Source organism: Micromys minutus (genome assembly GCF_963924665.1).
Source record: "Micromys minutus genome assembly, chromosome: 31".
In the NCBI taxonomy this organism is placed as follows: domain Eukaryota; kingdom Metazoa; phylum Chordata; class Mammalia; order Rodentia; family Muridae; genus Micromys; species Micromys minutus.
Window position 1 is genome coordinate 17,490,548 of NC_137966.1, and position 23,866 is coordinate 17,514,413.

At 39.9% G+C, this 23,866-nt stretch overlaps 1 protein-coding gene across 2 annotated transcripts in view; it reads right to left on the bottom strand.

Moving 5' to 3' along the window:
• Positions 1 to 23,866, bottom strand: part of CREBBP (CREB binding lysine acetyltransferase) — a 111,199-nt gene that overhangs the window by 84,407 nt on the left and 2,926 nt on the right. For both annotated transcript variants that reach the window (XM_080942543.1, XM_080942542.1), the window contains exon 2: positions 74 to 783. In XM_080942543.1, coding sequence (XP_080798669.1) covers positions 74 to 783 — 710 coding nt within the window. The remainder of the gene's footprint in view (positions 1 to 73; positions 784 to 23,866) is intronic.

Here is a 23,866-nt window from a genome sequence, read left to right on the forward strand (position 1 = left end):
CATGTTGCCATGTTACTTGAAAGTAAATGCCCATCGTCATTCAAGAAACAGTCAAGCACTTCAGCTCACTTACCTTGGTCATGCCTCCTGCCTGTGCCGTATTCAGTCCAGCATGGCCAGCCATTTGTGGAGAAACCTGTGTCAAAGTTTCAGCCAGCACACTGCTTGTGGCCCCCTGAATGGTTGGAGCAGGGTAGGGCATTCCAGCTCCCCTTCCTCTTCCAGCAGCCCCAAGAGATCCATTCATGACTTGAGCTTGCCCTTGTTGAGCCTGATTCATTAAGCTATGGCCAGAGTTACTATTGAGAAGGCCTGGGTGTGTCTGGTTGAAGTTAGCATTCATGCAGATCCCAGGTCCAGTTTGTGATGTGGCAGGACTACTGGTCACCAGCCCCACTTGCTTTTGTGCTTGCGGATTCAGTGCTTGGGAGGCAGGGGGAGTGGGCCCAGAGGTGCTGGCGGCCTGTTTGGGCAGGCTCGATGTTGATGAGTCTCCTTGGTTCAGAGGGCTCTTGCCCATGGCACCTAAGCTGGCCATGTTTGTACTGTTCGGCTGCCCCTGAGCCTGGCCACCAAGGCCCTGTTGCACAGGGCTGCTGGCACTCACATTGCCTATCCCTGGGTTGATGCTAGAGCCACTGCCACCTCTAAGAAGCTCTGACAGTTGTTTGTGTTTGGACGCAGCATCTGGAACAAGGTTCCCACTGTTTAAAAGGCTTAATTCTCCATTGGGGATCAGCTCATCAGGAAGATCATTTTCCAAGTCAAACAATGATCCAAAATCTAGAAATTAAGCAGAAATGGAAATGAGAATCTAAAAAATGTAACAGCTCTCCAACTGTCATGTTAATTATAATCTTAACCTAATGGAACATTCACAGACTACTAGCATGTCTTAAAAGCAATGTCAAACCAATAATGAAACATTATTTGGGGAGATAAAACAAGGAAAACATCTTTTCAAATTCAGAAAAAGGAAACATTAAACAATTATGAGGATAGGGCCAACTCTTTTTTTAAAATATCATACCTAAGACAGTAATCAAATAATATGGCATGAGGAAAAACAGACACACAAATTAAAGTATAATAATGAACTATTAAGATGCTTTTAAGAATACAAACATTTAAAAAAAAGAATGCAAATATGAAGTCAGGTGTGTGGTGCACACATATAATCCCAGCACATGGCAGTGAAGATGAGAAAATCAGAAGTTCAAAGCCAATCTTGGTAATTATAAACAGAGGTCAAAGCCCATCTTGAGCTACATGAGGTCACATTTCAAAAACTAAAAAGTAGGCATGCAAAAAAGTAATTAAGCATGAAGTTCTATGAATAGCAAATTAGGGGAAATTAAACTCAACCTACGTAATTGCATATTTGAAAGTCAAACTGTTTTTTTTAATATACTAGAAAATGACATTAGTGGTTTTCAAAGGTTGAAGATACATGCATTAAAAATACAGAAACTAAGATGTGGTTAAGACATAGTTAAGCCTTAAAGATCTTTGCACTACGTGAGACAAATAATCACAGTGACTCCCTGTGGAAATGGGTAAGGCATAAAAGCAGGCAGCCATCCCAAAGGAAGATCATACAGTAAACACATCAGTCTTCTTGGTCAGCCAACAAATTAAAATTCAAGCAATTTCCTTTTTATGGCTCCTTTCAGAGAAACCCTCCTCTACAGCACAATCTTATGTGCATCCTCTCTGTCCCTTCCCTCCCCAACCTCCAGTGTGCTCCTCAACTAGCACCTATCTAGGCAAATGCAAAGAATGAATCCAAACTACATCTTCCACAATGTTATCTGTGCCAGGAAGAAAAAAAGAAATAGAAATTAGCAGGAACTAAAGGCAATTCAACCTAATGAATACAGATGATGTGGCAGAACCAACTCTGCTCTAGTTTCCATGCTCCATAGGTTGAGTACCTAACTCATCCTCTGTATCTCACTCTCCTCATCTGGAAGACAGAACAACAATGACTCCTATGCAAGTAGGAGTGCTATGAGTACTAGATGAATTAATGAATGGATACCACAGATTAGCTTTTACAGTTTAGCCGTGGTAGCTCACACCTTTCATCCCAGCACTGAAGAAACAGAGGTGGGTGAATCTGAGTTTGAGGCCAGTCTGCTTGTTCTATAGAGTGAGTTCCAGGACAGCCAGAGTCACAGTGAGAAACTCTGTCTCAGAATAAAGGAAGAGGAGCAAGGAGAAGAGAAGGAGGAAGGGAGGGAGGAAGAGGGAAAAGGAGAGGGAGAGGGGCAGAATGGAGGAGGGGAAGAAAGAGGGAGGAGGGAGAAAGGAAGGGGTAGGGGGAGAGCGAATGTGTTTTGGTTTCGTTTGGGTTTTCCCAGTTTCTCTGTGTAGACCTGGCTGTCCTTGAACTCAGAGACCCACCTGCCTTGAAAGCATGTGCCACCACTGCCTAACTTAGGTATTATTTTTAACAACTGAATTGATAATATCTGGGCTGTTGAATTATCTATCCCTAGAACTTCCTATCTTCAAATATCTTGTTTTATGAGAAAATACACTTTGTAGAGTTAAAACCATTTCCCTGGACTTTTAATTCAGCTGTTTTAACCAGCACCTCTGAATATATACACACTATATTTTAGCACTAACACAAGCTAGGGATGCCATGCAGATAAGTAATCCTTCTGTATCCTCTCTTGGCTAGAAGCCATACTCCATCTCCACACAGTTCAACCACAACTGTGCAGACTTTCTTTTAGGCTTTCCCTGCAGAAGTGCCAAATCCCTTTTTAACCCCCAACACTCTCTGAACTTGCTAGCCTAGCAAGCCAGTTCTAGCACATAGCTATATATTCCCACCTGATTCTACTAAACGAGGTACTAAGTGCAGAAGAAACACACACAGGCAAATGGGTTTTACAATACTACAGACTAAGTTGTTAACAGTAAAGTCCTTTTCTAAAGGACACCTGTCAAATTCACAATATGCCCTTTCTACTATAGGTAGTATTTTATGTACTGCCTTCCAGACTTTGCTTCCCTGCCCTACAACACTTCTCTTATACACATGCACATACAGGTTCATACTTACTCTCTATTTAGTGCTTTAAAAAAAAACACAAAAAACAACTTTCATTTTTAATTTGATTATATATATATACATATATATATAGTGTAAGCCACACAACATGGATGTTTGGAGTCAAACTCCTCTGCAAGAGTATACCTTTTTTTTCCCCTTTGGGGGTGGAGGGAGGGGCTTTGGCTTCTTAAGACAGAGTTTCACTGTGTGGTCCTGGCTGGCATCAAACTCAAGTGGTCTGCCCGTCTCTACCTCTTGAGTGCTGAGATGGAATGTGTGCCACCACCAACAGCAGTACCCATTCTTAACTGAGCTATCTTTTCAGTCAATTGTTTTGCAGAAATTCCTTCATACAGGGTGCCTCTTCAGGGTCCATTTCTTTCTTTCTTTTTCATTTTTATTGGATATTCTCTGTATTTACATTTCAAGTGTCATTCCCTTTAACCCTATTCCCACCCCCTCCCCCTCCCCTTGCTTCCATGAAGGTGCTCCCTTTCCTATGCACCCTCTCCCACCTCAGCGCCAGGGTCAATTTCAAGAAGGGAATCTGATCCTGGAAGGGCAGACAACCCAGAAGACTCTCCTGACTAATCAGCACTAGACTCCAGCCCCAGCCAGCACTTTTTCAATCTCCTTTTTTCAAAGTAGCTCTCTTCAATCCTTTACCTCCCCCCCCCCCCAAAAAAAGGAACTTCATTCAAACCAGTTAAGTCTTACTATGGCAAAATCAGGTTTCCTTCCCATCTGCCTGCCATGGGGATGAGGAGACCATGTCAACTGTGAATCAGCAAACACAATTCAAACATGTTACGTTTGCAGCAACCTAAGAATTGTCTATGGACTCTTGTAAGCATCTCAAGCACTATTCCCAGAAGAGGGAGATGAAGGCAAAGAACAGGAAATAAAGCCAAAAGAAATGTTCAGGTACATTTAAAATGTAGATATGGAGACTATCCAATAAAAATGGAAGACAAAAAAAGAAATGTTCAAGTAAATTCATAAAGGCCATGTCAGGACTCCTATTTGAAAGAGAACAATGGAAAAGCGGAACCCAAGGGTTCAGGACCCTACTTAACACCTGGCCATGTGTCCTTAGTGCAAACTATTTTTCTTCATTCTAAAAAAAGAAAAAAAAAACAATCACAAGGAAGAGTTACAAAATGACAAAAGATGAACAAGAAAATCCTGTGCCTCAGATAGGGGTTAATTTATAATCCCCTGAAGATAAAGAGATGTGGTGATACACACCTTTAATGTCCCACATCCGAGGGGCAGGCAGGGGCAGAGAGATCTCTATGCGTTCCAAAACAGCCAGGGCTACATAGTCAAACCAAATCTTAAAAAAAAAAAAAAAAAAAAAAAAAACCCAAAAACCTTAAGCACAAATTCACTCCAACAATTTCCTACCTTTACTATTTACCTGCCACTCCACCTGCTCAACAATCAGACCAGTTTTCATTTACATAGTATTCTACTACTTAACAAATGCACAAACACTTATTATTATGAATGTCTGTGCAGTCCTGGCTAGCCTATAACTCAGAGCTCTGCCTGCCTCTGCCCCCTAAATGCTAGGATTAAAGGGATGCGCCACCATCATCCTGTTTCATCTATTTTCAATCCAAATATTAACAGAAGTTTGGCTGCAGCAAGAGTTGAGCAATTGCTGTATCCTCATCTACCAGTTCAAACATGAATATGTGTACAACCAGATGTCCTAGGTGTAGCTTTGCTTTTTTTATTGTTTTGTTTGTTTTGAGACAACTCACTATGTACTCCTGACTGGCTTGGAACTCACATAATAGGGATGTAGACAAGGCTGACTTAACTCAGAGATCTGCCTGCCTCCGCCTTCCACATGCTGGGGACTAAAGGCAAGAAACACTGCATCAGGCTCAGGGTGTGGCTCTTTGAAAAGAAAGATGGTCTGCAGACAAACATATATTATCCCTCTTCTCACCACTTTTCCCTGTACTCTAGTTTAAAAAAAAAAATCAAAAGCCAGTACACAGCTGTGTGACACAGCACACCTAGGCTTTCTACACACCAGTGTTCCAACAATGAGTTGAAAGAACAGTAATCTACCCCATCTGAAGTTCTTAAGTGTCAGCTACCAGATACAATCACCAAAGCTGCACAGATAAAGGGACACCCTCTTTCCAAGCCCTTTTCCTTGAGCAGAAGTTGAGGTTACACATCAAATACTACCATCTCCTGTCAGACTTTATGGTTAGAGACAAGAATGTTCCCAATGCTGAGGCTTCCTGTCTATTAACTTGAAGTCCATCCCTTTAAGTAAGCTGATACACTATAAAATGAGCTACAGCTTCCCCATTTCTACTGATCCACTGTGAAGCCAAGGAGGTACATATGTGGGAAGAGGAAAGTGAAAAGACTTAGAAAAGCAATAGCTATGTAAAATAAAGGACACCTCACCTGCTAGCTCAGAAGTCCAAGTCAAGTCTGTGTAGATCTTACTCAGGTACCAATCACTTTCAGAACACCCAAAATGGTACCCTAGCTGAGCTGTGAGCCAGAAGAGGTGGGTACACATCTATAGTCCCAGCACTGACAAGGCTGATACAGGATTACAAGTTATAGTCCTGCCTGGCCTACAGAGCATGACTCTGTATAGAAGAGCAAGAACAAACCCATGGCTGGTTCAAGAGGAAGAAGAGAAATATAAGAAAGAAGGGAAGGAGGGAGAGGAGAGGGAAGGGTGGGGAGAAGGGGAGAAGAAGGTAAGGAGGGAAGAGGAGAAGGAGTGAAGGAAGAGAAAAAGAGGAAGACAGAAGTATCAGTATCTCAAATTTAACAATGAGCCAACTACTGCCAGATACTAAGAGAAAAAAACCCTACTCATTTCACAGCAAAAACCACTAGGACTGGACAAGCGCAAAGGCCTGTGACTATAGTCTTAGCCACTTAGAATGAACATGTGCCATTGTATTATAACACTATACACTTTCTTGACAGTTTAAGTAAATTTTAAAAAATGGGGTTTTTTTTGTAGCATATATTGTATATGTTTATAGTATATGTAGTAAATAAAAGTATGGCCAAATATTTGGCTTGGTGAAAAAAAAAAAGCATTACTACATTTTAAAAACAAAATGTAATAAATTCTCTTGGAATGTTACATTGTTTGACTCATCTTTCCCTTTCTACTTATGTTCCAGGGGGTTCTGGTGTCCTAGAATCCTTCACTCTGTGGCTGTATTTCAGCATCCATGAGCCTGGATTTTGAGGCTGACACAAAGTCTAGCCATAGAGGAAGAAATGGTAGCGAGAGAAATATTGTATGTGAAGTGAAGAGGTATATACACACAAGTGCATGTGCCTTAAGATGCTCCCCCACAAAAAAGGGCACTGGATCCCCCAGAGCTTAGTTGCATGTCACTTGTCGTAAGTCAACCAGTGTGAATGCTGAGAACTAAGCTGTGATCCTCTACAAAAGCAGCAACGGTTCCTAACAATTGCACCATCTCTCCAGCCCAGAACTGGCGTGTTACACTCTTACTCCCCAATTCCAAGACTGACGCCCCTTCTCAGAGTATTCTGTCTTCCCACCCATTCTTTTTATTTCTATCTGTGAAGAATATCTGCTTCCTTTCATTTTTCAGAGTCCTTTAGGTTTTTCTTGACACTCATTTGTACTATAACTGACTACTCAAGTGCTCCTCTCAAATCTTTTAAAAGCTGAACACTTCTACTCTGCCTCCCTGAAAAACTAAAAAGAAAATTTTAATTCTCAAATCAATGCATGTCTATTAGCTCAGTTAAGCCAGTCTGAAACACATACACACACAGACATATAAATATATATACACATGTATAAAAGCTTTGGTGTTATATATGATAACATATTTTGTTAATTTTAAAATTCAGGGCTTGTTTGTTGGGTTTCTGTTTGTTTGAGACAGTGTCTCATTGTGTAACTCTTGGCCTCAAACTCAGATACCATGCCTCTGCCTCCTGGGTGCTAGGATTAAAGGCCTGTACCACCACAGTTAGCTCAAGTTAAAACACTTTTGACAAAAGACTTGGGATAATACATACTAGAAAGTATGCATTTAAAGACAGCTGAGTACATAATCTCATGGGGACCGTCCTGCACTTTCTCAGTGTATTCATCAAAATATTACTTTTTATACATAAGCAAGAAGGGCCACCTGGTATAGTGAGAAGAGCATCGGTGGGTCTGGGTTCAAATGACAGCAAGCATCAACACTGCTAGCTCCCTGACCTGACCATGCTTTCCTTGGCAAGATGAGAGTACACAGGGAAGCTGTCCATAGAATACTAGATGAGGGAACTCAATAATAAACTGGGTACATCAAGCCTAGCATGTAGTAAGAGCTCAATAAACATCAGTCATTACTGAATTCAACTTAAGACCGTAACTGTCAAAGTCCCAGCACTCACACCTGTCCAGAACAGGGCCAAGGACTACAGCCAAACCCTGATAATACCCTCAGTCTCAACGACCTGTGGCTTACTTAGCCTTGGACACCCTTAGTAATTATACAGATAGATAATAAAATAGTTCTCCAATGAGGGGGTTGGGGGAATGAGTGGAACAGTTTTATTAGCAACTATGCCAGTATAAGTTTATCCATGTAATTATACAAGTTCCCAAAGACAAGGAACTTTTTTTTCCCTCAGTAACTGTTAGGAAATAATTAAAGCAAATCTCTCTAAAACCTTCTATAATGGAAGCATTTATACAGACATGCTACCATATAATTACTACAGAATACTAATGTTTTAATTCATTCTGACTTGTTGGTTGGTTGTTTTTAGGGTTTTGCTTGTTTGCTTGTTTTTACTTTATTGGTTGAGTGTTTGATTTTTGAGGCAGGATCTCACAATATCCTGGAATTCACTACGTAGACTAGGCTGGCCTCGAACTCACAAATATTATTGTATCTCTGCTTTCCAAGTGCTGGTATTAAAGGCATATACCACCATGCCCAATTTTTTATTTTAATAGACATCTCTGTAAAAAGTTTCATCTCTCCTCAGAATAACAAATCTGTTAGAGACTGACTCACTCCACTGTGGTTGACAGTGGCTTCCTTCCCTAGCCCTCCCTACAGTGGAGAACAAGATACTTGCCCTTGACAGTCCCTCTTTGAAGAAATGACTTGCCAGGTTTATGTCAGTGTCTGATAAGTCATGTTACAGAAGACTCCATCCAGAGGTGACAAGCCGCTTCAAAAGTACTTAAGGTATTTCTATCACATACACTACACTACTGCAAGTGAACAGAAGGAACAAGCAAGGTAATCACTGAATAAAACAGAACCTTACAAAGTATAGTATAAATCACAGAGGAAATAGCTAATTTTAAAAATGTGCTTCATGGGGTTGACAAAAATGGCTCATTGGGTTTCCTCCCAAGCCTGACAAATTAAATGTGCTCCCCAGAACCTACATGGTATACACATGTACACATACACACTCTAAATAAATAAATAATGTAAAAATTTTAATCCACTTTAAAATCAGGTATAGTGATTAATACCTAAAATCCCAGCTGGGAGGTTGAAGCTTGCCAACATGGCTGAGGCCAGTCACTATTACACAGAAAGTTCCAAGGTAGCAAGCAGGATTAGAAAGTAAGACCCTGTCTCAAAATAAATATAAAGAAAAGAAAAACATATTTGATACAATTTTTTAAAATTATTTGACTTGGAAAGGATAAAATCTATTTTATGATTGTTATCAAATGTGAGCATTTTGTTTCTCAGATGCATGCCATGACGACTAGGGCAATAGGAAAGCTTGTTTCATTGAACACTGTTTAATGTTTAACAACTTTCCACTTAAACAATCCAAAACAAGCAAAGTATGGTAACATAAGTCCACAACGCAGGTCTTTAAGGAGATGGAGGAAAGAGAATCTTCAGTTCAAGGCCAGCCTGGGATACTTAACAAGACCTTGTCACAAAAAAAAAAAAAAAAAAAAAAAAAAAAAATCAAAACTTAACCCAAGACTGACTTAACTGAATGTTCCTTGTCATGTCCTAAACAAAGTCCTAGAAACTATCATCCTCCTATGTTAATTCTGTAGACAGTCATACAGAAATGCCATTCGGACTACTAAAAGAGCTTAAGTCTATTTCAATAGTGTGTTCACTACCTCCCTGAGTCCTGAAGAATAGAGAAAAACCTTCATAAATATAAGGATGGTACAGGAGGCAGCTGTCACAGCAGCAGGTCACCAAATCTACAATATGTGACCTAGAAGACTTACTAGTTACCTTGATTGTCTGGAACTGGAACGAGGCTAGGAAGAAGGGGTGTATTGTTTTCTGCCAGCATGGCTAAAAGAGATTCAGACCCCAGGGAAATACTATAACCAGGTGCCTGCTCAAGCTACAACTCAACCAACTGCTGGCGAGAGGATTGTCTTGTCAAGAACAGTCCTGAAAGAAGAGGAATGTGAGCTCAGCTACAACTGTACCCCTGCAGAAGTAAACACTTAGATCTAGATGCCTGCCAGGCTAACTCAGACTCTGCAGCCACTAAGCAAGCAGACACCAGTAGGGCAAATCTTTAGGCCAATAACTGTGAGTTACAAAACAAGCAGGTAGCAACATCAAAGCAGGAGAAAAGGAAAAAGAACATATCCTGGATGTTAAAACAAATTTAGATATCACAATACAGAACTATACATAGGCTATTGAGTGTCCAAAACAGGAAATCAATCCATTAGGTACAAAAATACCCCCATTAAATACAGGGATGTCACTGTGGTATAGAAAGCCTTTCTTTGTCTAGAATGTGAAAGGCTTTAGGTTCAATTCCCAACACTACAATAACAGCAATAATAAATGAATAAATACATAAGAAACTATTATTGAATGTGGTGTCTTGGGTTGTAATTCCAGCACCTGGGAGGCTAAGACAGGAGAACTGCTGCAAGTTCCAGACCAGTCTGTGTCTCAAAAATCCCCCCCAATAAAAATTAAGAGGCACAAAAGGACAGAGAATTGTCAGCTGAAGCAACTGAACCCTGTGTACTGTTAGCTGATGTCTATAATGTCTCAGGATTAAAGGCTGAAGCAGGAGGATCACCAAAAGTTTAAGGACAGCCTGAACTAAATAATAAAATCATGTCTAAAAACTAAAATGAAAAAACTGTATTAATTACTAAACTGTGTCAACAAATATAAATAGACCACATAGAGATGTTTATACTAAGCACCTATGTGCTGTGTTTTAAGGCTTTAAGACTTCATTAACATACATGATTTTGGAGGAAAATCTGATTTACACACACACACACACACACACACACACACACACACAGCCAATAATTTTAATTACAAATGCAGGTCAGTGAGACAGTTTAGCAGTTTAAAGGCACTTGCTGTCATACCTGACAACCTAAGAGTAACTGCCTGGGACCCCACATGGTAAAAGAAGAGAACTGACTTCCACAAGCTTTCTCTGCCACTGGAAAAACGACAATGCGCACACCCGTGCGCAAGCGTGCACACACTTAAGTTTAAGCCAGACATGGTGGCACATGCCTTTACTCTCAGCACTCAGAAGACATGCAGATCTCTGAGTTCAAAGCCAACCTGGTCTACCACAGTTCCAAGACAGTCAGGGCTACATAGAGAAACCCTGTCAAAAACAAGGGGCTGTTAGCGTGGGGGGCAGACAAAGTGAACAGGCCTTGAAAAGACAGCTCAATGGGTAAAGATGGCTTCCACTGAGGCCAAGGACCCCAGTCCCAAGAGTTAGCCTCTCACCTTCACAGACGGCCCTGCCGTGTTTACTTACAAATAAGTAAACAAGTGTAATTTTTTTAATTTAAAAAGAAACCTGAGAAAAAATTACAAATCCACATTGCTCTCAACAATCACATCTAAGATCTACTTATTCTATAGGTCTATTTGCACATTTAACTTTACAGGGCTATACATTAAGGCACTATTTGTGAAAGAAAAAAATTAGAAATACCTTCATCAGTGGGAGCTAAAAACAGTAAAACAGGAGACTAGAAGATGATATGACAGCTCTTCACATACTAACACGTGTACAAAACACACTACCTTGGTCAGGAATGAAAAGAGGCAGAGAGGGAGGATCAGGCACTAACTGTCACCTGAGAGATAAGAGGTGAGAGATGGAGAAGACTTCACTCCTGACTTCTGAGCCTTGCTAACTACTAGAGTAAGTAGTTATGGAAACTGTTATTTTTAAGGTGGTCTCTTCACTGCAGGCTGCTTTGGCCCAGTGATCAGCTTCAGCACCCATGATAACAAATGCAATGGCTCTGGTACTCCAAGTTCCAGCTGGACTTTGCTATTAAAGAGGATAAAACCTGAAACAGATTCAACATTAGCTTTAAATGGTTTTCACATGGGCTTAAAATAATAGAAAGGGGGGAAATTACTTTAAAAATGAATTGTTTTCTAAATAAATATGACAATCTATATGTGACATTTTGTATCTAAAATACAGAACTATAAATATTGCTCACATTCAGAAATCTGACATCATTTAAAAAAAGAATCAGACATTGGTTCTTTCCAGTGATACATCAGTGAGAAACCACTAATAAAGACTGTACAAGATGGAGAGTAACAAAGGAAGTGACAAGCAAAGCCACAGGCAAAACACAATCACATCTCATCTCTGTCCCACACTCAATAGTCTCCTAAATACAAATACAAAATATACATGTGTGAATTCCTTTTTATTAGTTTTTTACTTTTGTGTGTGACTATATGTGCGTATATGCATGTAGGCACATGTGTGGAGGTATGTATGTAAGAGGACAACTTACAGAAGTTGCTTATCTTCTTCTCTGTAGGTCCTAGGAATTAAACTCAACTTGGCAACAGAAATTTCTGCTGAGCTGTCCCACAAGTCCACGTGGAGAGTGTTTCTTAAAGAAAGGTTGACTGTCTTGAAATACGTAAGTAGTCGAGTTCCTGGCATACACAAGGCCCTGGTCTCAAACCATTGCAATGCAACCAATGAACCCAAAAAAACATAAGATGCTTTTATTTGGACTTATGTTTTTAAGTGGCTTTTCTTTTTAATGCTTTCAGCTACTGTTTGTAGTGCTGTGGCCCAATCTCAGGACCTAGTACATGCTTGGTCAGTGCTCTACTACTTTAGAACATTTCAAAGCCTAGTTGTGATTTATTTCAATAAGCATTTGGAAAAATAAAACAAAAGAGAAAAGGCCTCAGAAATCCCCAGTTTAACTTCCTAAAAATATTTCTAGAGACTGTTTAACCATACACATACGATCTTACATCTTTTATCCCTAAAACTTCATCTTTGTTCTCCATACTGACCTTTTATTTAATGACTTTCAAACACTACTACCTTCTGCATAATCCACCCCTCTCTGCAGTACCAGTCCTTTCCAGACCACCTTAGAAGAACAGGGAGTTCAACTATACTTCAGAGAGGGCCTTTTTCCTACCAAACTTCTGGGTTAGTTTCAGTGTTTCATAATCTCAAAATTAATTAATTGAAAGGTATAAGTATTCTTCAAATAACCAAATTAAGAAATTGATTTTTGGGCTGGAGAGACCACTCAGTGGTTAAGAGCACTGACTGTTCTTCCAGAGGTCCTGAGTTCAATTTCCAGCAACTACATGGTGGCTCACAACTATCTGTAATGGGATCTGATGCTCTCTTCTGGTGTGTCTAAGGACAGCTACAGTGTACTCACATATAAATTAAATAAATCTTTAAAAAAAAAAAGAAATTTATTTTTTCTGCTTAGGGTAGGCTATTAAGCTAAAGTTAAACCTATCACCTAAAAGTAGGTAACAAAAGCCAAAGGTTTTTAGACCCTTTCTAGGAACCAAAACCAATATACAGAATGTGAGTATAATCTGGCTACATGACATACCAATAACAAGCCTAATATCTTAAGATATGAAATTTTTTAAAACTTCAGTTCTTTCAATTTAACCATACAAACACTAAAATTATTATTTATCTAAGCATAGAGGACCCAAACACCAACTGCGCATGCACACACACACACAAACATACACACTGCACATGCACACACACACACAAACATATACACACACACAGAGAGAGAGAGAGAGAGAGAGAGAGAGAGAGAGAGAGAGTGTGTGTGTAAAATAAACCTTTAAGGAAAAGGGAGCTAAAGAGATGGCTCAGGCAGTTAAGAAAATATTATGTTTCTTGCAGAGGACCCAAGTGAGGTTCCATGAATCCGAATTAGGTAGCTAACAGTATCCTACAACTACAGCTCCAAGGAAATCCATAACCTCTGTAGGTGCTGGTACTCACATGAATATACTCCCTACAAACATCTATTTTTTAAAGACAAAATAAATCTGAAAAAAAGATAAAATAAGGCCTACTCTTGCAATATTAATACTTCCAATTCCTCTATGATCCATCAGTGAAGTGTTTACAATAGGTCAGCATGTACAAGGGTAGTGTATAAAGAACCCACATGTAATGCAACACTGACCTAGGCTCTCATCACCAACATCATCTGAACCAGGGCAATGCCCCATCCTTTTCCCTACACTTCAGGCATCAAGAAGGTCATCACAAGAAATACAACACTGACTTCACTTACTATCATCTACATGGTACCTGAAGAGGTTTCATGAAAAGGTCAACTGTGGGCAGGTCATGCTCTACAAACACCTGATCATCAGTGTATACCTTTAGTTCTATTTTCAGTATTAGCTGTTAACTAGCTTACAAGTCTTAATTTTTAATGACACCCACAAATTAAAAGGAAAATTCTTTGTCCACTGTGGAATAATTTTTGCTAGTAAAAAGCCATACATCACCATAGTTCAAATATAGAAGAGGATGGAAAAATAATAATAACTTCCAATGAAGGACTTCCCATTACAGAATCTGTAGGAAGAAGCAGCCGAACAGTACTATGGAGCTAGATATGCTCCCTCAAGATCCATGGGTGAAGCAAAGAGGGATGAATAAGGATGAATAGCACTCCTCTCTAAAAGTCCACCCAAGCTGCACAAGGAGCCCAAGGACCCCTCCCTTCTTCCTCCCTCCCCCTCTCTCCTAATGCTGAATTCTATAAAAGACAATTTTTACAATTTCTCTGCACTCAGATTTCCTTTTACTTTGTAAGTCCTAACCCATATCAAACCTTTGATCTGAAACTGTAACTAGAAACCAGTTCCACTTAATTAGAGTTCTATTTCCCAATAAAGAACAGATCGGGGAAAGTGAGCCACACAATTGCTTGTTTAGTAGGATTTCCGAACTAGGCTCTTAATTAATTCTTTCTACAGACTGGAGCTGGAACTACACTAGACCTCTATGACACGGAGAGTAACACAGGGACAAACCAACTTCCTATACTGTCCTAGTGAGCAGCAATATGGGCTTAGGTCTGGGTCAAGACCTCATCCCTATATCAATCACCCCAATCCTCACTGGCCCCAGGAGTAATGTCCACTATATTCTCAATTAATTAAACAATAATAGCTGCCTCAAATGGCTATATGCCAAGCTCCATAACAGCCTAATACACAGAAAGCTAACCTAACTACACAAAAGTAGAATGCTGCAAAGATAAGCTCCCTTTTATAGATCTCTGCCTCCTCCCTTTGTCCCCAATACTAACATGTGAAGACTCTGGCCCTAGTCACAGAGCTGAGAGCAAAACTTCCATGTCCACTGAGCCATAGCCAGGGCTCCCTCCCAAGCACACATGGCTGGCTCTCAGTATAAAAAGCTCTGACATTTCCTTCAACTCTGAGTCATGCTTAGAAGATTCTACTTTTAATCAGGTGACAAATACTCCAAATATCTTAATCCAAAAGAACTGGGTCAAGCTTTCATAGTCCATAACTATCAATGCAAACCCTACTTATTGATAGTTTTCTATACCTCCCGAGTGTCATCATTTAACTCATAATAAAATACCAAACCTATTAAATTCTATTTAAATGTTACCCCAGCCTTCTCCATAGGTTATTTTCTGCTGTTTCATTGGCTGTGCTAACTATGAAGTTAGCAAGGGGAGGCTGGCAAATGACTCAGCAAGTAAAGGCCCCTCAGCCAAACCAGATAACCCCAGTTCAATCCATGGGACCATGAAATAGAAGAAGAAAAAACCTTCCCAAGTGTCATGGCACACATGCACACACACACACACACACACACACACACACACACATATAATTAAGTAAGTAAACATGTATAAGTGGTAGTAAAAATGCAAAACTATTTAGGGAAACTAAGAGGGGAAGCTTTTCTATTTTAAAAACAATTATAAGAGAATTGTACAGCCCCATTAAACAGACCATTCTCTGTATTACAGGCTGTTTGAATTCAAACCGTGAGTTGAAATATGTTGTGTATACATTATTATTATAAAAACAAAGCAAAGGTAAAGATTGACAAATTAAGGGATTCCTAAACATAACATATAGGACACTTAAGAAGTGGAAGAATATTTTCACTGTGAGGTTTTACTAATTTTAGCAATGCTTCAACTAAACATTCTTTTTGATTAATAGAAACAAAACACGGGGAGGGGGTAAATGTCACTAGAGATAATATTCAAGTATTTTTTAACAGTAAGTTTTAATAGGAGTTCAACTTTTAGACACAGAACTAAAATATAGTCTTGTTACCCAAGGGAACCAGAAAAGACCCCAATAGTTTTTCTAGGACAGCTACAGTCCTTCTTTATGCTGTCTAGAAATTCTTTAAAGGGCAATGGCACTTTGCTTACTTCCAAACCTTCTACACCCCATTCTCTCTGTGTATAAAGTACCTTGGGACCATTCAAAATGGTCCAAGCTCATCAGCAAGCCAAGGAGCATCCATGGGAAGTAGAAAATGCACAAGCTCCACAACTATCAGAGCAGTGGTGCACATTTCACAACTATCAGAGCAGTGGTGTACATTTCACAACTATCAGAGCAGTGGTACACATTTCACAACTATCAGAGCAGTGGTACACATTTCACAACTATCAGAGCAGTGGTGCACATTTCACAACTATCAGAATAGTGGTGCACATTTCACAACTATCAGAGCAGTGGCACACATTTCAGCATCAAAGTGTGAGTTTTTCCTTTAAGGCTTACGCTTCAGACTAATAGGAAGACATAATCCTTTTCCCTGTTAAAGCAAGACGACAGGAATCGGTGAGGGCCATCCCTAACTTCACATTGTACTACAGCACTGTAATAATAAAAACAGCATGGTACTGACACAAACACACAAATGCCATCAATGGAATCACATTGAAGGTCCAGACATTAACCCAAATACTGGTTGCTGGACACTTGCTTTTTTATAAAGAAGCCAGAAATAAAAACTGGAACAAAAGACAATTTCTAACAAAAGGTGCTGGTCGAACTGGATGGCTGCACATACAAAAATCCACATAGTTCCATATTTACCAACCATCCTGCACAAAATCCAACTCCAAATGAATCAAAGACCTCAACATAAAACCAGATACAGAGTCTGACGGAAGAGAAAGTGGGGAATAGCCTTGAATTCAACGGCACACGAAAAACTTTCTGAACGGAACATCATTAGAATAGACACCAAGGTCAACAATTAATAAATAGGACCTCATGAAACTGAAAAGCTTCTGCAAAGACACTGTCATCCAGACAAAGTGGCAGCCTACAGAATGGGAAAGTTTTCTACCAACTACACATCCAACAGAGGCCTAATATCACATATATAAAGAATTCAAAAAACTATGTATCAAGAAAACAATCAAATTAAAAATGAGGTATAGATATAAAAAGACTTTTCAATGGCTGAGCAGCACTTAAAGAAATGTTCAACATATTCAGTCCTCAGAGAAATTCAAATCAGAACTATTGAGATTTCATTTTACACCTATCATCAGAATGGCTAAGATTAATAACACAAGTAACAGCGCATGCTGGCAAGGATGCAGAGTAAGGGGAACACTCCTTCATTGCTGGCGGGACTATGAACTTGTACACCTACTGCAGCAATCAGTGAGGTGGTTCCTTAGGAAGATGAAAGATCCAGCTGTACCACCCTTGGGCATATACCCAAGAGACGCTCCATCCTACAACAGAGACACTTACTCAACCATGTTCATTACTGCTTTATTCATAACAGCCAGAAGTTGGAAACAACTTAGATATCACTCAACATATGACTGGATAAAGAAAATGTGGCACACTTACACAACAGAATATTACTTTGCCATTTAATATCCATTTTAAATATTACATTTAAAACTAAAATCATTAACTCTGCAAGTAAATGGATGGAACTAGGAAAAATTCATTCTGAGGTAACACAGACCTAGAAAGACAAATATGGTATGTATTTGCTTATATGTGGATATTAGCCATTAAGTCAATAATACCGTATTAGCTGTATTAATACGGTATTAAAGCTTATTAAACAATAACCACACATTACAATTCATAGAACCAAAGAGGTCAGGTATAGAGTAAGGGACTAGGGGTAGACGAATAGATCTTCCTGGGAAAAGGAAATAGAATGAATGGTTATGAAAGAATGGGGAGGAGGACTGGAAAGGGAGGGATGAGTGAAATGAGGACCAGAATAAGGGGAGAGAAAGCTAAAATTAAGGACCATTTGAGAGAAAGTATAGAGACCTAATACAATAGAAGCATGCACATGCATGCAAGCAAACACACACACACACACACACACACACACACACACACACACACGAAACGTCACCAAATGAAGTTTTCAGTACCAGAAACAGATAATATCTATTTGAGCTGCTGACCAAAGGAGTCCCATGAGAACCCCTAAATCCAGGCAGTTACCAAGACTACAGGTTGCTTTCCATAACCTAAAGGCAAGAAAGGTGTAGGTGCAGTTTTAAATTACACCACCTTTGCCCAGGACTGCACTATGGCTCCTCCCAGCTTTTCTTTTGCTTTACTTGCCTTTGCTCTGGGGGGTGACCATGCTACCAGCCCCCTCCTGAGACCCTTGGATCTGAGGATAAAAGACATACATACTTAGTTAATTCTTTACAATTTCCCTTCTTGGCACAATTACTGGGCATTACTATCTCCTGCCTGGAAAAGCATGCCCTTACCAATTTATTATCTCTGACTCTCCAACTGCCCTAAACTTAGTGGCTAGTCCCACCTAACCCCTGCCAAACAATCTTGGCCACCCACCTGTAGCCATGGATTCCAGGTCATCTTGCCTCATTCAACCTTCCACATGGATCTAGTCAGAACTTAAGTCAAGCCCTTACTGTCTAAACATACAGAGACTGAATAACAGATGCTAAAGCTAGCTTTGTTAAGTCTAACCAAGTTTTCTAATTTTCCTAACCTTCCCCACCCCTTTAAAGAATTTTTCGTCACCCCTATTCAACAGGAAGAAGTTATGGAGATTCATCAACCCAAGTCCCTTTGGCTGGGGTGGATGGTTCTAGTTATTTTATGAATTATAGGTATGTTGTCATTGAATGGAATACTTTACAAATGTTGCAGCTTTGAACAGGAAGGAAACTAGAGAGAGCTTAGACTCGGGAATTTCTACCATTCCTTTCTTCTTAGGTACATAAAGGAAAGGGGGTAGAGGAGAAAGGGGGATATAGTAATATAGAGGAGGAAGATGACAGAGGAAGAGGAGGTGGAAAGATCGAACAGAACCACCTGGAGAAGCAGCAAGTAGCAAGGGTATCACAGCTGGGAGTAGGAGCAGTGAGTCGGTAAGTCTGCCCAATCTAGGCATGCAGCTTGTAAATACTGTAACTCAGTCGTGTTCTTTGAATGGGCTTATTGGGGTTAGAGATTTACTGCAACAGGAAGGCCCCATTGCTGAAGACAACAGCTACACAACTCACTGAACATGGATGGAGAAGTCAAACTTGTGCCTTCATCCCTAGTGTCTTTGATACCCTTAACAATACAAAAGGAGAAACTTATACACCAACTCAGTCACAAACCCTTTGATCTACAACGGTGTCCAGCCTGCAAGATACGCTAGAGCAATGGAGGCACAAAGCTTGTGGGAATAACCAATATCGGATTTGACTTAAGATCCAATCCATGACATAAAACCAGTTAAGTGATACTACTTGAACGACCAAAAACCTGAGACTAGATCACCCAGGGACCTAGGGTAAAACCAAATACTACTACTGTTCTGCCTAAAGAATGCAGTAATAAAATGGTTCCTAGTGACATTCTGCTATGAACCAGGGCCCTGCTTGGCCATCATCAGAGAAGCTTCTTCTTGCAGCAACTAGGAACAATACAGAGGCCCACAGCAAGAATGAGAAACCTTGGAATACTCAACCCTAAAAGGTATTATCTCCATCAAATTCCTCCTCAGGTCACAGAGAACCCAGTGAGAGAGGAAGCAGAAAGAGTGTAAGAGCCTGGAGGGCAAAAATAAACAAGGCCCAACAAACGACACAGAGACTATGTAGAATGCACAGGGCCTGCACCTGTCCTTGGATACACATCATGGCTTTCAGTTTAGTGCTTTTATAGGATTCCTAAGTGTGTAAACAAAAGGGTCTATGTCTATATCCATTCCTTGTGCCTTTTCTTGGGCTCATTTCCTTTTGACATACTCTGATGTGTTAGTTTTTGTTTTATCTTATTATATTTCATTGTATTATCATCCCTTAGAAGCCTGGTTGTTTTCTAATGAGACAGAATGGAGATGGATTCAGATGCCAAGGGAGGTAAGAGGACCTGGAAGGAATCAGGATATCTTATGTGAGGGGAAAGTCTTGTTTTCAATAAATGGGGGAAAGAAATCCAGCTGTAGGAGCAGCACACAACTTTAGACCCAGCACTCAGGAAGCAGAGGCAGGTGGTTCTCTGTAAGTTCAAGGCTGTCCTGGTCTACACAGTAAATTCTAGGACAGCCAGGAATAATACACAGAAACCCTATTTCAAAAACAAAAAACAACAGGAATGGCAAGCGTACTAACATCAGATTACATCAGAGGACAGAGGGCATGCCCAGGAGTATGAAGGTCTCTGAGAGACATCTGAGAACAACCAGAAGAGTTATACAAGAGTTAGCTAATATGTGTGTAAGACAAGAAGACAGTCATGGCCATGGTCCCATTTCCAGTTCTGAAGACTGATTAGTACTATAGTACAGCCAGAAAGACCAAACAAGAGTTAGAAACACCACCAAACCATTGACCTCACCTCAGCTTCCTGGGATTCTACATACTGAGAAGTTCAGAACAGTAGGGAATAAATACATCCCTTCTGAACTGCTCTTCCTACATTTTTACACTTAAATAACATTTTCTAAGTTTTGCTTCTAAGTTTGAGTGAACACAGTTCTAAGCCACTCAAAGGCATCAACCAAAATCTTCTGTAGTGTTAATGTGCAACAGGTATCTCCGACTGAATTTTAAGACACAGAATAGTAAGGAACAGAACAGAATTACATATTCAAGACTTAGGAAGTCCACTTCAATTCTTAAGATTTTTAAATATTCATAGCTATCATGTTTCTGTTAAAAATATATATATAAAGTGAAGGGGCTGGAGAGATGACTTGGCAGGCTATTCTTCCAAAGGACGTATGTTCAATTCCCAGCACCCACAGGGCAGCTAACAATAACGCCAGTTCCAGATGATTTGATGCCCTGACTCTGCCTCCAGGGGCAGTGGGCAAACATGGCGCACAAGCAACAGGAAGGTGAAACACACTATATACAGAAATAAGTCTTACATTTGAAAAGTGAAAATGAAAAAAATCAATATTACTGATGACAGAATTCTGGTTACATGTGAGGGTATACAATAGACATGGCTGCACATGGGAATGCGTGATAACATGCATAGCTACTGGTTTCCAGCCATTAACAGTGCTCAGATTAGCATCCCTAAGAAATACGCAGAAGACAAGTTGGCCCTAGTAAACACAGGGCCAACTTCTGTTCACTGAGCATTTCTTCCAGTCCAGCTATTTTCCAGGTATCACCTCAGACAATACAGTAATAATATAATCATTGTCCCATTTTACAAATGAGAAACCTGAGGTTAGAGAGTTGAGACCTGACCAGAACTCACCAGGTAGATTATCAATGCTGAGAACATCAAGATGTGACACTCAAAATTAAGAAAGAAAAAAGAAACAAACGAGAGAAATACAGATCATGTACTGACCAGAGTAAGATAAAGAGTAACACCCTCACTAATGGATCCCAAGAACTAAAGTAACAAGCTTCATGAACCTGTAATACTTCATCTTAACAAAGAAAGGAATTAGCCATCCCATTTTAAACTATTTTTTTTTTTCAAACATGAAATAAAAACACTAAAAACCATTACCTGTAGGGTCCTACATAATGGGGTACTGAGAGCCAACCACAATGGCAGAAGCTAAGGGTGTAAACTACTGGCTTACAACCTAAGCATCAATTTCCAACTGCAGAAATGGAGCATCAGTTCCTTTATAAACCATCTTCTGTTATGTCTGAGTTACTAAATCAAGTGTAGTACAGTAGAGCCTATCTGTAATCCCAGCAACTCAGGTGGTGGCAGCAGAAACATCAGGAATTCATGGTCAGTCTGAACTACATGAAATCTTGTCTCAAGAAAAATGAAAAAATGGGCTGGAGAGATGGCTCAGCAGAGCACTGGCTGCACTTCCAGTGGTCCTGAGTTCAAATCCCAACAACCACATGGTGGCTCACAACCATCTGTAATGGGATCTGATGCCCTCTTCTGGTGTGTCTGAAGACAGGTACAATGTACTCAAGTAAATAAATCGTTTTTAAAAAATGAAAAATAACAGTGATTACAGAATCCCACCTTTTGCTTTAACAGTATACAACCATTAGTATACTTCACAATTATGCCATATTTTCTGAGGACAGTGCAGCCCATTCCTGACTCCAAAAGGTTCATACTTTCATGGCAAGATACAGTCATGAACTGTTTGAAAACTTTTACTTCCTATTTAGTCAAGACAATAATGAAGTAAAATAAGGACCATATATTGGAGATTTTCTGAAAAGGACTGCATGTGTTTGTGTGAGTGTAAGAGAGAAAGGGGAGGGGGGGGGAGGGAGGGAGAAGACAGACAGAGGCAAACAGATAATAAGACCTGCTTTGCAGCACAAGGTAGTCCAGAATTCATGTTGCCGAAGCTAGCCCCCTCCTGTCTTAGACTATGGAATACTGTAATTACAGGTGTGTGCCACAGGCCTACAGTCTTTCATTCACCAGCTGATGTGAATATACTAAAACCTGGCAAATATCACTGTCCATGAATCAGGAAAACTTTTTTACGTGTATGGTGTTTCGCCTGCATATATATCTGTGCAGCATATGCACGCAGTATCCACAGAGTCCAGATCCCCTGGAACTGGAGTTACAAGCAGTTACTAGCTGACAGGTGGGTGTTGGGAATTCAATCAGGGGCCTATGGGCTCTTAGCCACTGAATCTTCTCTCCAGCCTCGAAACCAAGTAAACTCTCAAGAGGTACAAATTTATTTATGACTTTCTATGGTGCTCATTTTTAAAAACATTATTACATTTAATTATTTTTTGTGTGTACATATATGGACAGGAATATGTCATGACCCTTGTATGAAGGTCAGAAGACAACTTTCAGGATCTCCACCATGTGCAGGACTGGGATCAAACTCAAGTCTTCAGGCTTGGTGGCAAGTGCCTTTACCTGCTGAGCCGCCTCACCTGAATCTAGGACTTTTATTGTAACCATCTAGATTTGATTCTGTCTGTAGCTCTGGAGCCCGTCCCTGGTAAGTTATGGGTCCTTATTTAGAAAACAGCAGTAAATGCAGCTTCTCTTCATTTGCTGCTGAGATGGCTTTAGAGAAAAGGGCTGCACACAATGAAGATTACCATGAAGGTGTTAGCATCTAATCATCTTTCACCCTAAGTTCTCTTTAAATACATTTTACGACTGCATTTACAGAAATGTGTAGTACTCACAGGCTGAAGCAAGAGGCTCACTAGAGTTTAGGAGTTGAGGTCTAGCCTGGACAATACAGTGAGACTATGCCTCTTGCAAAGTGAACTTTTTGCTAGTGACCACAGAGCATGCCTGCAATGTCAGCAATACTCAGGAGGTTGAGGCAGGAGAATCACAAATTTGAGGTGAGCCTAGTATATAGAGCCAATTTGATGTCAGTCTTGGATATATCATCACCTTGTCTCAAAGGGGGGCAAAAAGGATGAAATAGAAAAAAAAATTTAAATAAAAAGCACAGGCATTATAAAATATAACCACAACAGTCTAGGGCCATAGCACAGGCTAAAATATACCTGCATTTGATTTTCAAAATACAAATTTAAACTTTGCATAAACTTATTATATGTGAGCAAGAGAGTGAGTGCAAGTGGGAGAGGAGAGGGGTTTATGTGCTCTGTGGGTCAGTCCCCTTCCCCCTTGTGTGGGTTCTGGGAACCAAACTCTGACCACTAGGCTTACATGACAAGTACTTTTCTTGATCCACTGAACCATCTTACTGGTCCTAACACTTTCTAAATGGTTTATTTGTTTTATACTGTAAAGTTTCCCAAGTAACTAAGTGTGATAACTTATGCCTATAATACTAGTACTTAAAATTAAAAGGCTAAGGCAGGAGGATCCAGAGTTCACACTGCAAATCCCAAGCCAGTCTAAACTAATTGGCCTCAAAAACAAAAAACAGACAAACCGAAGGGGAAAAAAAAAACATAAACAATAAAAAAGTCTTCCTAAATATATGAACTGTCAATTATGTATGTCTTTTTAAAGTCTATTTGCCTGAATAGTTCTTCTGTACTGTTCA